A 14,466-nucleotide genomic window follows, 5' to 3' on the forward strand; every position below is an offset into this window, starting at 1 on the left:
GGGCAGGGGGGTTGGACTAGACGCTCTCCAGAGGTCCCTTCCAACCCTGACCATTCTGTGGCCCTCTCAAGTACAAGTACCTTATTACACAAGATTTTTCCCCCACCTCACTTGCAAGGATGAACAATGGACATATGAATGATCAGCGCTTTACTACTTATGGCCAAAGATCTTACATTTAACCTAGAATATGTACTCAATGCAGAATTACACATTTTTCTACTGTTTCTTCTGCAATAAGAGATGGGTCTGATTACTTCAGAGATTACTGCTTATCTCCACATGCGCCCTCCTTACACGAGGACTGGAATGAATGGATTTTTATGCATGGAGAACTGAAGACCAGGGAGATTAATAATGAGAAGTATTAACTTTGAGTACTTGGTCTGAAAAGCTTCAGGGCCATTCAGTAATAGGTAGTGCTACATAATTTCATATCTATTTAAATACTGTTTTTACAGACTTCAGTTGAAACTGACTGCTCAGCACTTCTGAGAATCAGATGCAAGAGAACCACATTTAACTCCGTACCTGATTTTGGATATCCAGTTACAGAATATCTTGTTCAACTGTCTTCAGCATTATTTAGGGACTACATGACAGAACAATATAGAGAGTCCATCAGTCTTCTGCTGCAATAATTACAAGATCACGCTCTCCCTCTCCCCATTTCCCATATTTAACTTCTGATACATGCTAAGGAGTCCTACAAATACTACCATCTTTTACAAACCATACTCACGTAAGCCACAGCACAAAACATAATCCAATATACAAAAAATGTGCTATCATGTAATTAAGTAGTAACACTAACTCTTGAAGAAAGGACAACACAATTATATAGCCATTCTAAGCCCCTAATATTAGATGTAACAGTAGCCCCGGTCTTCCATATGAGGTTTTATCCTTTAGTGAAGATACAGTAATTCCATTTAATTTTTTGTTTCTATTTATTTGTAAATTCATCTAAATTACACAGAAATTTATTCAGCTTGCTTTATGTACTTCCATCTGCTATCTTAGCTTCACATTTGGAAGACAGTCAAAATTTTAGTCCCTAAAACATACCAGAGTTGTTAAACAAAAGAGGTCGAGACATTTTCTGTTCCTTAAGAATTCATGTTTAAATGTGGTAACAGTTCAGAAGCTGATCTTTGCTTTAAACAGACACGCACTCATTATGCAAGAGTTTTCCCTCTTTAGACATCTCAGTTTACTGAAATAAACTAAATCAAGCCCAGTCTCAAGTCTGAAGAGTTCTCCCATCACTAAATATGTTTGAGGCTCTTAAACCTAAACTCAGCCCTCCTTACCACCATAAATCCTACAGAGAGAGACACAGCAAAAATCTGATGTATGTACAGAAACTGCACTAATAATTTTAAGTAAAAAATTCACAGGGAATTTTACAGATTCCTCCTAGTTCCACAATTGACCAAATTAGTATTTTAAACTAGATTTGGATAGTAATCTGTGTTAAACCAGTATTTATGTCAACATGCTATACTACCAAGTTAAAAGAATTTTTGTAGGTTTTGTCTTTGTAACTGTTCCTAAAGTCTAGTCCATCTTGACAATAGAAACATTGATGACTTTGGGTATTATTTTAATCCTTTAATCCAATGTTTTAATTCCTTTAATTAAAATACCCTTTAAATCAAATTTAACTTCCAAAGGAAAACTGAACTAGTTAAGACTTCATTTTACTCCACAGACTAAGCTAAATTATATTCAGTTTTGGGCATTTTTAAATCATACAGAATTGCTAAGTGCTCTTTATAATGAGACTATACCTTTCCAAAATATTTCAGAAGTCTCATTGAAGCCTCGGTAGTACCTAGCATCCCACCTCACCACTTAGAAAGGCAAGATAGGTTTTAACCATAGCTTAATTTTAAGCAGACATGGGCCTAGGGTTATGATCGCTGGTAAGAACTGCACCTCAGCTGGCTGCTAAGAGCATCTTCCAGTTCTCATCAGGAAGTTTGGTCACGGCTGGAAACTCGAACAAAGGTCTTAGGTCACATAATTTTGGGGATATCTTCTGTTTGGAGAATGCTTCAGTCTTGCCAATGAAGCATGGTATTATACTATTTTGTAATTAAATTCTAATGCTACTGCTGCAAGTGTTCTCCAGGCTTCACAGATGTGTATACTCTTCTGCATTTACTACAAAGACAGTTTCAAGAACACTAAGCAAGCAGTACTGGGGAAGGGAAGTCACAAGTTAAGCTACATAAAGAAATACTGTACTTTCTACTATTAATTTTTGTCCACATTTATTTATGAGTAAAACAAACAGCAAACATTACAGCAGAGGGGACATTCAGGCCCAGATTTAAAAAAGAAAACAGATGCCTGGATAGATTCTGAATTTAGGCACCTCAAGATTGCTGACAAAGTACACAAAAATAAGTGAAAGTCATGAGCATTTCAGCAAACTTTGTAAGTGCATTTCAGTATTTATTTAGATGTTTAAGCTCTCGCACTAGATTTTACAAGCTGGTGAACACTGGCAAAATTATTTCTCCCACAGAACTATAACCACACATTCCCAAGACAGTATAAATATATGGTTGAACTAACATTAATACACATCACCATTTTATCAATTACATAATAAAACAAATTATCAAGTATCCAAATATTAACTTACGCAGCTTGAAAGGCATACAAAATATTACAGAGGTCTGCCCAAGTCATAGCAGAAACTCAAGGAGGAAAAACAAAAGAAAAAAAAAAAAAATCACACTTTCAACAAAGCAATAGTTGGTAAACAACTTTCAATAGGTACAGTAAAAGAAACTACAAGATTTTTCAGAAATTTTCTGATTAAGAATTTTTAGCTACAATAACAAAGCATTTCTACGTTTTAAAAAAATATTTACTAAAGTAAAGGGCATATTCTATACTTCCTGCACAAGACAAAGGCAACATTTTACTAGAAATATTAAATAGCCCCTCCCAACCTTTTCAGGCCCTCTGTTAAGTTGCACATGAAGTGCCAACATTAATTTTACTGTAAGGCTTTTTGTCTGGAGACATTAAAGACTTGTGTGCTTCTGTACAATTTAAAATATTTTCTACATGAGTAACCAGAGAGTAATGATTCGTAAAATGGAGGGGTTCAGGTAACAGAAAAGTACAGACACTGGGGTAAAAAGTTGCTGTAATTCATAGTATTAAAAAGACAGACTGTGCAAATCCTGATAATTCTAGTGCGATTGTGGGAGACAAAACATACAGTGAGCAGGCAAGACTACCTTAGAGGCCATATTCTTCAATATTGAAATGACTGTAGAAAAAAAGATAGTAAGGTCCAGATAAGCTGGTAGTTCTCACATCATCAGAACTATACTCATTTATAAGGAAAAACAAACACATAGCTGATATGCTGGGTATTTTGGCACCTAATCTCTCTACAGATTGATTTATTTTAGTACCCCAATTTTTAGTAGTTGAAACTAGGTGGGTAAGACTCAATGGCATGATTAAAGGGTATTTGAACTGGTAATTAACGAACGAGGAGACACCTCAGAAACAGGGTACAGCAAAAACATTTACTGGGTCTCCAAACAGATGGATATTTATCTAAACATAGAAGTTGCATTTCTACTAAGCTTTTAGCCTATTAAATACTCCTAAGGAAGCTTCCTTTACTACTAAAACATTATCAGACTGATGTGTTTGGCATACAGTCTGCTTAATTCTAGTTTCCATCCTTGATTCCCAAAGAAGTACTATAGGCTGTTGAGCTTTACTGAATACAACAATTATTTCGGTGACCATTGGAGTCTTTAAAGCGCAGACGCATCTTAGGGCGGTATTTCTCCAAGTACAGAAGTTGTTTGCTGTTAAAAGCTCCACGCCGTTTCCTAGATGGAGGAAAAAAAATATTTAAACAGAACATTAATCTACTGCCCAGTGAAATATCACCAGAGAAAAATATTTTTAGGTCACTTTAAAAAAACCACTATTCAGTCAAAAGTGTAACCAGAATAAGGATAATTCAAAGTTAAGTGCCAGGAAAGAGGGTGGTAGTTGCCTTTCACAAATACCTCATTGGACCACATGCTCAAAGAAGTACATAGCATTTTAGACAGTGTTTTAGCCTCTGATATACACCAGCCAAAGATCTTACATTAAGACCTTTAGAAGAAACTTAAAAGGAAGCTATAGAGCTGATGCGAGATGGTAGTCTTAAGAAAGCTGAAGTTATTGTCTCTTAAAATAATTATGAAGGATGTTACAATATTAAGCAAGTACATAAACATTATAACTCCCCATAATAAGACACTGAACAGAAATGGAGCTTTCCTCAAACCAGAAGTGTGTGAAAGAAGGGTACATTTTTCTTTAGTGTTTGGAACACGTACCAGGCTTTTTATTTCTCACTTTATATACACCAGCCTGTTAAGATGTACAAACTGAATTTAATTCTTTAAAGGTCTGGCAATTATACAAGAAGTATTTTGGTATTCTTATATGAGCTGCAGCTTCTTTTAAATACAGCTGAAATCTGCAAAATTAAGGCACCGAGACTAAAACTGTTCTCATCCAACTTACATACATTTATAAAAAAAATCCAAGGAAGTATTTTTCATAGAACCACCTAGGTTGGACGGGACCTTTAAGATCACCAAGTCCAACCATCAACCTAACACTGCCAAAACCACCACTAAACCATGTACCTCAGCACCACAACTATCCATCTTTTAAATACTTCCAGGGATGGCGGCTCCCCCACTTCCCTGGGCAGCCTATTCAGATGCTTAACAACGCTTTCAGTGAAGAACTTTTTCCTAATACCCAATATAAACCTCCCCTGACACAACTTGAGGTCATTTCCTCTTGTCCTATCACTTGTTACTTGAGAGAAGAGACTGACACCCACCTTGCTACAAGCTCCTTTCAGGTAGTTGTAGAAAGAGACAAGGTCTCACCTCAGCCTACTTTTCGCCAGACTAAACAACCCCAGTTCCCTCAGCCCCTCCTCATGAGACTTGTTCTCCAGACCCCTCACCAATTTCATTACCCTTCCCTGGACACGCTCCAGAATCTCAACGTCTTTCTTGTAATGAGGGGTCCAAAATACAACACAGTACTCGAGGTGGGGCCTCACCAGTGCCAAGTACAGGGGGATGATCACTTCCCTAGTCCTGCTCACCACACTGTTCCTGATACAGGCCAGGATGCTGTTGGCCTTCTTGGCCACCTGGGCATGCTGATGACTCATATTCATCCAGCTGTTGACCAACACCCCCCAGGTCCTCTTCTGATGGGCAGCTTTCCAGCCACTCTGCCCCAAGCCTGTAGCACTGCACAGGGTTGTTCTGACCCAAGTGCAGGACCCAGCACTCGGCCTTGTGAAACTTGTACCATTGGCCTCAGCCCATCAATCCAGCCTGTCCAGATCCCTCTGTAGAGCCATCCTACCCTCCAGCAGATCAACACTCCCACCTAACTTGGTGTTGCCTGCAATCTTACTGAGGGTGCGCTCAATCCCCTCGTCCAGGTCGTTTCTTCAATAGACATGTACAAATAATAAAGACAACCCTGCAGATCTAACTGAAAGTTAGGGGGTATGGTTTTGTGGTGGGTTTTTGGTTTTTTTTTTTTTTTTTGTCCCCCCACCCCCCAACTTGCTCAAATAATTACTTACTCATTCTGGTTCCTACAGGAACAAAAAATACCCATCACACAGGTCAAGTGCTACAACACTCACTGTATGCATTACCTGTGTTAAAAAGTTCAGATGTACTAAATATCTTACAAAAACCCCCAAAAAACTAGAAGACAAGAACAGCACTCAATTTCCTTTAGTGCCCAGGGAAACATTAACATATTAAATCTTGGAAACAGCTAGATGTTAGCTTTGTACTTACTGTCGTATGAACTGCACTGCATCTTCATACTTCATTCCACATTCTATCAGTGCAAGAGCAACTAAAACTGGAGCTCTGGTAAAAAAAAAAAAAAAAAAAATCAGTTCAGCATTTGCCAAAGCATACTGCAAAAAAAAAAAAGTTTACTTTCCCCAGTTCTTTCCTGTCCTTCTGTGTTTCTGATGTTTCTTCCCTGGGGAAGCAAAAGAGACAGGCAGAAGGCATTTCTACATTAACTGAGCCATTATACCATCTGTTTCAGCTACCCATCCTCATTAAGAAAGGGACTTAAATTAACTCTGGTCAACCCGAGCTTTGTTCATCTGACTTTAGGTATAGGAGAGGACAGCAGGAAGAAAATGCAAGTCATCTTTACCCATTTGCTCCAAAGCCAATTCAGGGGAAGAGTTGCATATGGGCTCCTATTCCCACGAACAACCATCCTTAGAGGCAGTTGGGACCCCAAAGCAGAAATCAGAAGAGGGGTCAAGTTCAATAAGAACTGACAAGTCCTAGAACTAGTGTCACAAGTTTTAAGAATGGATGCAATCCACAGGCTGCTGCACACCCCCCTAGGATTTCCATGCTTGCCACAACAATCTTCATCTGACAGAATAGTTTTCAGCTAGGAAAGCTTGACACAAATCAAACTTAAATACATTAGCAATTTATAGTTTAAAAAAAAAAAATCTAGACAAAACCCCATGCCACATACTAGCAACAGATTTGTGCTAGCTGAAGTAGTTTTATACATTCAGGGATTTAAGAAACCTTACACGATAAAAAGCTAGGATCTTCTTCTCAACTAGTTAACTGCTCAATTTTGAGGAAAACACAACAGATATCATTGTAAGCAGCTGAAGAGGACTCATTTTGGTAGCATTCACTACTACAGTCAACTTTGTTACGTGTGAAGCCATGATGTAAACAGTGGATAAGCCAGGCTTAGGGACAGCAAGACCAGAAACCTCCACTTTATACTGAACATGCTGAAACCCATGGCTAGAAGATGGCAACTGCTTTTTGAATGGATCTAGTTCCCAGGTAGTCTAGAACAATAGCAGCAAAACCATTATGTTCTCAGAACTATTGGAATTGTATTTAAGATAGTGGCAGCAGACAGAAGGAACAGGGCTGAAAGATTATTCGTAAAAATTTTGAGGTTCAGTGTTAGAAGTCAGAGTTCTGGGGCTTTGGAGAACACTTTTCATCCCCCAAATAGGTGGTGCATGAAATTTGGTCTTGATGTGCCAGAACACACCGCTTGTTTGTGGCTAATGGTTAAAATACCCTTGGTACAAGGAGACTGGCAATACTGCTGAAATGGGAATGAAGAGGAAACTTACAGGTGACTCACTAAAAACCAAATCCATTAGAAAAAAAGACAATGTAGCAAGACAAAAAATATCAATGGGACACTCGGTACAAGAATATATTTGTTTATTTCATTTGTGAGAGCACTGTGATAATAATAGCATCATCTGTTGACTAAAAGGCCTTTAAGTCTAATATATACATACATGTGAACTACTTTTAAAAGTGAGGTCAAGTGAACTACTTTTAAAAGTGAGGTCATTCCAATACTGGATATGTGACTATTTTATATTTGCCTGAGATAAACTTTTGTACTAGATCTTAACAAGTCTGACCAGGGATGGCAATTCATCAGAACTTTAAAACTTTACCCACCTTCCAAGACCAGCAACACAGTGTACAGCAATACAACAACCAGGTTCTTCACGAAATTTAACTTTAAGGAGGTTTAGCCAATCATCAACAATCTGGTTGGATGGTGGAGCACCGTCATCAAAGGGCCAATCCTAGAATACAGCATGACATACAGAAATAAATACATAAAGATAGAACTCTCCATGCTCGTATGCTCTGTGCATATCAAAGAGCTGACAGCTAAGGGAATAATGTAACAGTGTAGCTATAGCAATATTAAGAATATGTTCCTTTCAATCCATTTTCATTGAGCAAATGATTTTGCTCAAAATTGGATTTTTTTTCCTGACAAGAGAGGATGTCTCTACAGCTTTTGCATCCATCAGCTGCTGGAATACACTTGTAGAATTAATAAGGTGGTGTCAAAAGATTTTTTTTGGGGGGGGGGGGGGGAGTTAAACTCTGCTACTACACTACTTACCAAAACCTGAATGCCTTCTTTTTCCACCGGAGCAGTGTCATAAGTAGCTTCACACACTCTTACCACTGTGGTAACGCCATATTTCTTAAGTTCCTAGGGAGTGAAAAAAAACCTGCTTTAAGAGTAAACTGACTTCACTTGTCATTTCATTTTCTCAATAGGTTAGCTTATTACCTCACCCCAAAATTTTCAGTAAGTAAACTAATACAAATGCTTGCCAACCCATGAGGAATACAGAAAGCTGAAATAACTGAAAACCTGTGTGCTAACACCAGGTACTTTTAAGCTCTTCTGCAAACTTATTTGAAGATTAAATTTTGTTATGTTGGATTATGCTCTTTTACTTTTAAAATCAGATCCAGATAAATGGTGATAAAATAAGTAGACCTTCTCCTAAAGATCATTCCTTTTAAAGGAACGGGAAGTTTCCTGGTTTACAAAGCTAGATACTTCACTAAAAGCATTCTAACTGAGGTTTAGATCTCCCCTTCTCTCCCTCAACTTAAAAATAACAGGTCTGTAAGACCGCTTACTGTTCAGGATTGTGAGCACAGGGCAATAAATTACTCCAGTTCATGAGTTATCATAACTAGAGAATAGCAAAATTTAACTTTCCATTTTGCTACCACCTTCCATAAAAAAAAAAAAAGAAAAAAGGCAATTACACTTCATTCTCCCTGCAACAACCCATCATTCACACTGCAACTGTCACGGTAAAGACTGAAGCAAAGCTTAAGCATACTTTATCTAGTTGTAAGAGTACAAAGGCAAGCAAATGTTAATCTCATTATGTTTCTTGTAAATTATCCCACACTGAATGCAAAATAGAGGTATAACACACCTAAAGTCTTCTGAGGGACTGCATTACAAACTCAAACCTTATCAGGAGGTAACTCTGAAGGAACCTATTGTTAGCATACATGCCTACACTTTTAACTCCACACTTCATAGCTCCAACATGCTAGATACAAGGTTTAGATGATAAATTCAAATACTAGCAATATATGCCAAACCACCTGGCTTTAGTCAGTAAACAATCTCAGCATGTACCAAAACACTTAAAGTAGCATCAGCAATTCTAAACACAGAGCAAGCCTACCACCACAAATTTCACTCAAGTAGATACAATGACACTCAGAGGAGTCTCTTAAGCTACATTTAGAGCCATGATCTGCTAATGCTGAAGGGAGATAGGCACTGAAAGCATATTGCAATCCTGTTATTTGTTCCTAAGGTTCTGATTCACAATGTATAGTGAATTATTCTCTTTTTAATCACTATGCAATAGGTGCAAGAAATGTTACACCACTTTAGATGGATCTAAATGCAAGTTCCTACCACTAGCAAATCTTTGTATTGTTCTACACATAACTCTGCCAGATAATTCCTGTTTTCAGACCTAAACAATGTACTTAATGTACTGAACAGTATAATTATTTCTTTGCTTCACTTTCAGAAGTACGTTTTCACGAAGGCCAAAGTATATCTGAATAGATTTGTCTGCAGGTCTTTGAAGCACAGCATCAATGTTTGAAAAACAGTCTCAGTACCTCTTCATATGGCTTCCACAGCTGTTATCAACTAGTAAAGAAGGAAACTGTCAATATAGCATGCTGTTCAGGCATTAAAAAAAAAAAAATACATCAGTAAGAATTCTGTCCTGGCCTTACCTCTATAAATTTGTTTAAGGTTGCATTGGTTGGATTGTGTGTGATTAGGAATCTCATGTTCTTGTAGGTGATTTCCACAGGAGCTGGGCGGTTCATTCGGGCCATATTGATTTACTTAAACATGCAACAAGATTATGAAAGGATTCAAAAAAAAATTCTAATACAGAAGTGATGTAGAGAAACTGAAGTCTACTTCACTATACTCCACGTGAAATTCTCAGTGCTTGGAAGTATGAAGTTGGGAGCAATGGGAAATGAAATGAACCTCCTAACAAGAAGCAGCAATTCTTCAATCCAGTAATACTGAGGCAAAAGAAAGGCAGTGCACTGAGGTTTACCCCATCCAGGTCTGAATTCTGTTGTTAAATGCTCTGCCGATTTCAATTCAATACTTCTTATCCTGGTCAACCACTCTTAAGGGGGCTTCTTGGTGGAGTAGTAATGAATTTCTACAGTTCACTTGTCTGCATAGAGGTCGTGCTGTGCCTGGCAGTAGTCTCCACTGCCCTTCAGAAACTCCATAAATGTGTGACCAAGAACACCACAGAACTGCTGTAAAGAGAGGGGAAAAAAGCATAATGAGCACAGGTGAAGCAAAGTTATTTTGAAGACACCAAACATTATAAAATGGAAAAAATAAAACCAAAAGAACCAAGCAGTTTCACAAGGTTTATTTTTTATTCCAAGAATTCAGTTTGCGTAAGAATCCCGTTACCTTTCTCAGCAAGGATTACTTGAAAATAAATACATTTACTTAATACAAAGTTTCCATATAGGTGTTGTTTAAACACCAAAACCTGAGATATATTAAAATACCAATTCCAATGCGCTAAACATAGCAACAACAGACCAAGTTTTAAGAACTCCAGTACTTACATACAGCATAGCTTTTCCAGGATACCCATACAACTGTATTTTCCATTCTGACTTCAGAGACATCATAACACACACTAAAGTTAACTAACCTTAAGCAGTCCCATGAAGGCAAGGATAAGATTCCTTAAATATTCAAGCTGAGCATCAGACAATTTCTAGTGTTTAAAAAAAACTTTCAGTCTCTACATAGATGCAGAATCACTTGTCTTAAAGGCTCAAGACTTACTTTGCATGTAAGCATCATTAATTCACATACAGAACAGCCAGTAGAAAAAAAAAATGCATCTAAATCCACCTGTCTCAAATAGTAGGCCTTGAAAGCAAATGCAAAGTGTCTTTGTGGGCTAACAAAACAATGCGAGCTTTTGAATATATTTTGAGACTTTCAAGGTACACAGATTTCTAGCCAAGGAACATTTCACATACTAAAGGCTGACGACTCATGGACAACCTTCACCTGCTTTTACCTGCCTTTTTATACCATGACTTTGTTAATGTATCAAGACAGTGGCAATAGCCTGGCTAAAATCATACACAAGCAAGTTTATTCCTTCAACAGGTTACTCCTGCCCAGTGGTGTGCGATTTTGCCATGGTTAAATTTGCACACAAAATTACTGCAAGAAACACAACCAGGAAGCAGATAGCTGATGAACTGCTCTGAGTTGTGTAATTATTTGCAAATGCTGCTATGCAAGTGAGCTAAGAATATATGCTTTTATGCACTGTAGAGCCTTACAGCAGAGGAGTTAGTTTTGTGCCCAGCCACAGCACCAGTGCTGTTGACAATACCTGCCTAGGGAACACAAAGGAAGAGGACAATTTTGTTTCCCAAGAGATAGGTACAAGCTGAACTAAATGCTCACTAAATATACTTCGGTACTAGAGAGAAACATCATTGATCGTACAAATATTTAGTAGAAAAAATGACTTATGTTGGCCAGTCAACTCCAAACACTGGAAGGAATCCATGTATTTCTATGCTCAAATAAAACATTGCCCAAGACACTTTGGAAATAGATTAGCTGAGCATGCAGTCAGTGCTACAGAATTGCTATTACAGGCTTACTTTCTTAAGTGATTTTTTTTTTTTTTTTTTTTTGCTACCTGGGACACAGTAGTATCAGTTCTTTGCCTTCATACACTGTCTAGCAAACAGAACCTGTAACTTCATTGTAGCATTGTTCGGATTTTTTCTAAACTACAAACCAGCTCTATGCATCCATCCATCCATATAATCAGAAAATATGTACCAGAGAAAACAAGGATAAGAGACAGTATTTCAGTGCTCTACATTTAAAGGGCCATGAAAGAAACAGCCTGTGCTGAAAAGGTTCCCATCCATAAGAAAGCAAATTCAAAAGTCAGGTCCTAAAGACAACTATACAGTAAGTCCTGGTAATAGCCAATATCTTAATACACTTTACCAAATGGCAGGAAGAAAAAGCTACATGCAAAGAAGTCATGGTTGCTAACTGCCATCTAAGATTTGGAGTCAGACCAAGATTCCACTGCAGGCACTAAACCATATACCGTAAGACTACAGTGAGTCTATTTAACAACTATTAGTATTACGCAGAAGTCACAACAGATCAATAGTCTAACAACTGTCGAGGTTTCTAAGAGGTATAGAATCATAGAATAGTTTGGGTTGGAAGGGACCTTTAAAGGTCATCTAGGCATCTTAACAGTACAGCAGTTCTCAAAGCAAACCACAATTTAAAGAACTGCAGCAGTGTTTTATGTTGTAAACATAGCTTTGCTCCATTCATAAGTCCAAAGAAGAGGAATTTCAGTAACAGAGTAGTAGTAGTAGAGAAGATAATCCTTAAGAGACTGGAATGTAGCAGATGGGTAGAGCTGCATCACACAATGTTGCAAAGGACCTTTAGAAAAAGCAGACCGAACACCTCCAGGCATCATTTTCACAATAAGGTTTTCTTTTAAGGATGCACCTTAATCACAGACATAGTTCAAAAAAACAAAACAAAAAAGAACACCAACAACAAATCCAAAACCCTCCAAAACCCCTACCCCCCAAAAAAAACACCACAAACAAAAAAAACTGCTAATAAATAAGGGAAGTTAGCAGAAAGGGACTAATAAAACAATTTCATATGCACTTTGCTGCCACTCCAGAGATACTACCATCACCACTTCTGTGAAGACTGTAGAATTAAGTTTGCCAGTTACTTGCAAACAAACCACCCATTTCAGCTTTTATTTGTGCTACCTTGATGGACAGCGAGAGCTCTAAATATACCAGGCATGAAAAAGGAGTAAGAAGGATCCTCTGAAGTCAAAGGCCAACAGAGTAAGAGAAACCAGAAGAATTTGGACTCGGAAGAACTCCAAGAATTGTCATCTGACATACCAGCCATGCCCTAGCAGAAAGAGGTAGGCGTGCATTAAAAAGACTTCTAGGACCAGACCTAGGGAACACCTAAAATAGCAACTGAAAAGAAGAACCAAGGATAGCTTATTTAAAGTCACTTTCAATTAGTTTAAGAAGCAGAACAGCAAAAAGGGACAGAACAACTTTAAGCAGATACAGCTGCACAAGGTCTTGTGCCACTTTTAAATGCACTGGCAGATCTCATGTTTATCTCTTCTTAAGACTGCTAAGAGGAATCATAGCCGGTCTTTTCCCTGGTAGAGGATGAGGGAGCGGAGGCTGTCAGAAACAGAAATAGAAAAGCATGCGAGTGAGCTCAAGGAGATAGAATGGGGTCACTAGGGTAAAGAAGAGGCATTTCAATCGGCAAGATGGAGATTTTTGGGGAGAAAAGAATGTAGAATAATTGCAAACAGTTAACATGGTGCCGTGTTGGGGCAGGTAGGAAGTAAGAAGTAATCAGGATTCATCCAGCCTGGTAGGCAGGCTGCCCTTAGTATACAACTAGAAATACTCAGTATGATACCAGACAAACTCATCACAGGGGTAAGGAAGAGGGCAGACAGCAAAGCATTAGTTAAGTAATAAATCCTACTTTTTCAATGCAGATTGTTAATCATACCTAGAAACTGGGTGCGCAGTTCAAATTCTTACACAAAGTTGAAGCAAGTACATTACACAATGTGAAGTTTGACTTCTATGTGTAATTAACCCCTACAAATGAATTCATTTTGTTAATACTGACTTAACACTTAGCAATTAGACACATCAGCACCTTACTAATTCACGCAACTAAGGACTTAACCAAGCACGTATCTGAGTCTCACTGTTTGCCTTGGCAACTGCTGCTGCCACATTATAAAGGAGCAAAGCTCACATTTTCCTTTGATGTGAATGCCATCACTTCTCACCACTGCTAGCCAGAAAGCTCCACACGCAAACCAACTCCTTAAGGCTGCAACACACTGTGCTATCCTAAGACAGCTCTGCCAACCTAGCTTAGTTCTGGTCTGAGAGTCAAATGAAAATTAAGGACAAGTACTACATTGGCATGCTGTTTGTGTTTTGACATTATGCCAGAGTACACCACTCACCCGTCTTCAAAAAGACCTGGAAGGTAACAAAACAGCTCTAAAAATAGTGTTGTAGTAATTAAGACCACCTCAGGCTTATGGGGAACTCAAATGACGTGAGCGACTTTAAAGATGCTTGGAAATACAGCTTTAGAATTGCTATATTCTCTCAAACAGTTAACTACTTGGAAGGTAAACTATCAAAAAGGTCAAGATAGTGTATGAAAGCATAAGGCTGCATAAGTAAAACTCAAATGCGTAGTACTGTATACAGAAAATTCCTTATCAGAATGACACTAACTCATCATTTGTACCATTGAGATGGGTACTACAGCATATTCTTTTCAATTTCCATGTGAGGTTCCTTGAGGAAAATTAACACTGAAGGGGTTTGGAAACAGAAACAGCTGTTTCTATAA

The 14,466-nt window shown here is 38.1% G+C and overlaps 1 protein-coding gene across 3 annotated transcripts; it reads right to left on the reverse strand.

Annotated features, from left to right (window-relative positions):
• Nucleotides 1-2,262: 2,262 nt before the first annotated feature.
• PTP4A1 (protein tyrosine phosphatase type IVA, member 1) lies at nt 2,263-10,256 on the reverse strand. Of its 3 annotated transcripts, XM_009885379.1 has the most exons (5): nt 9,705-10,256; nt 8,035-8,127; nt 7,575-7,705; nt 5,886-5,960; nt 2,263-3,875 (listed from the first exon to the last, which is right to left on the reverse strand). In XM_009885379.1, exons 1-5 carry the CDS (start codon nt 9,807-9,809, stop codon nt 3,758-3,760), a joined length of 522 nt encoding a protein of 173 aa, XP_009883681.1. In that variant the 5' UTR covers nt 9,810-10,256; the 3' UTR covers nt 2,263-3,757. The 3 variants fall into 3 exon arrangements, with proteins under 3 accessions (XP_009883681.1, XP_009883682.1, XP_009883683.1); XM_009885380.1 differs by lacking the exon at nt 5,886-5,960; XM_009885381.1 differs by lacking the exon at nt 8,035-8,127 and having other exon boundaries at nt 9,705-9,800.
• Between the last annotated feature and the right edge of the window lie 4,210 nt (nt 10,257-14,466).

This window comes from Charadrius vociferus, unplaced genomic scaffold, assembly GCF_000708025.1.
Source record: "Charadrius vociferus isolate BGI_N301 unplaced genomic scaffold, ASM70802v2 scaffold155, whole genome shotgun sequence".
Lineage (NCBI taxonomy): Eukaryota > Metazoa > Chordata > Aves > Charadriiformes > Charadriidae > Charadrius > Charadrius vociferus.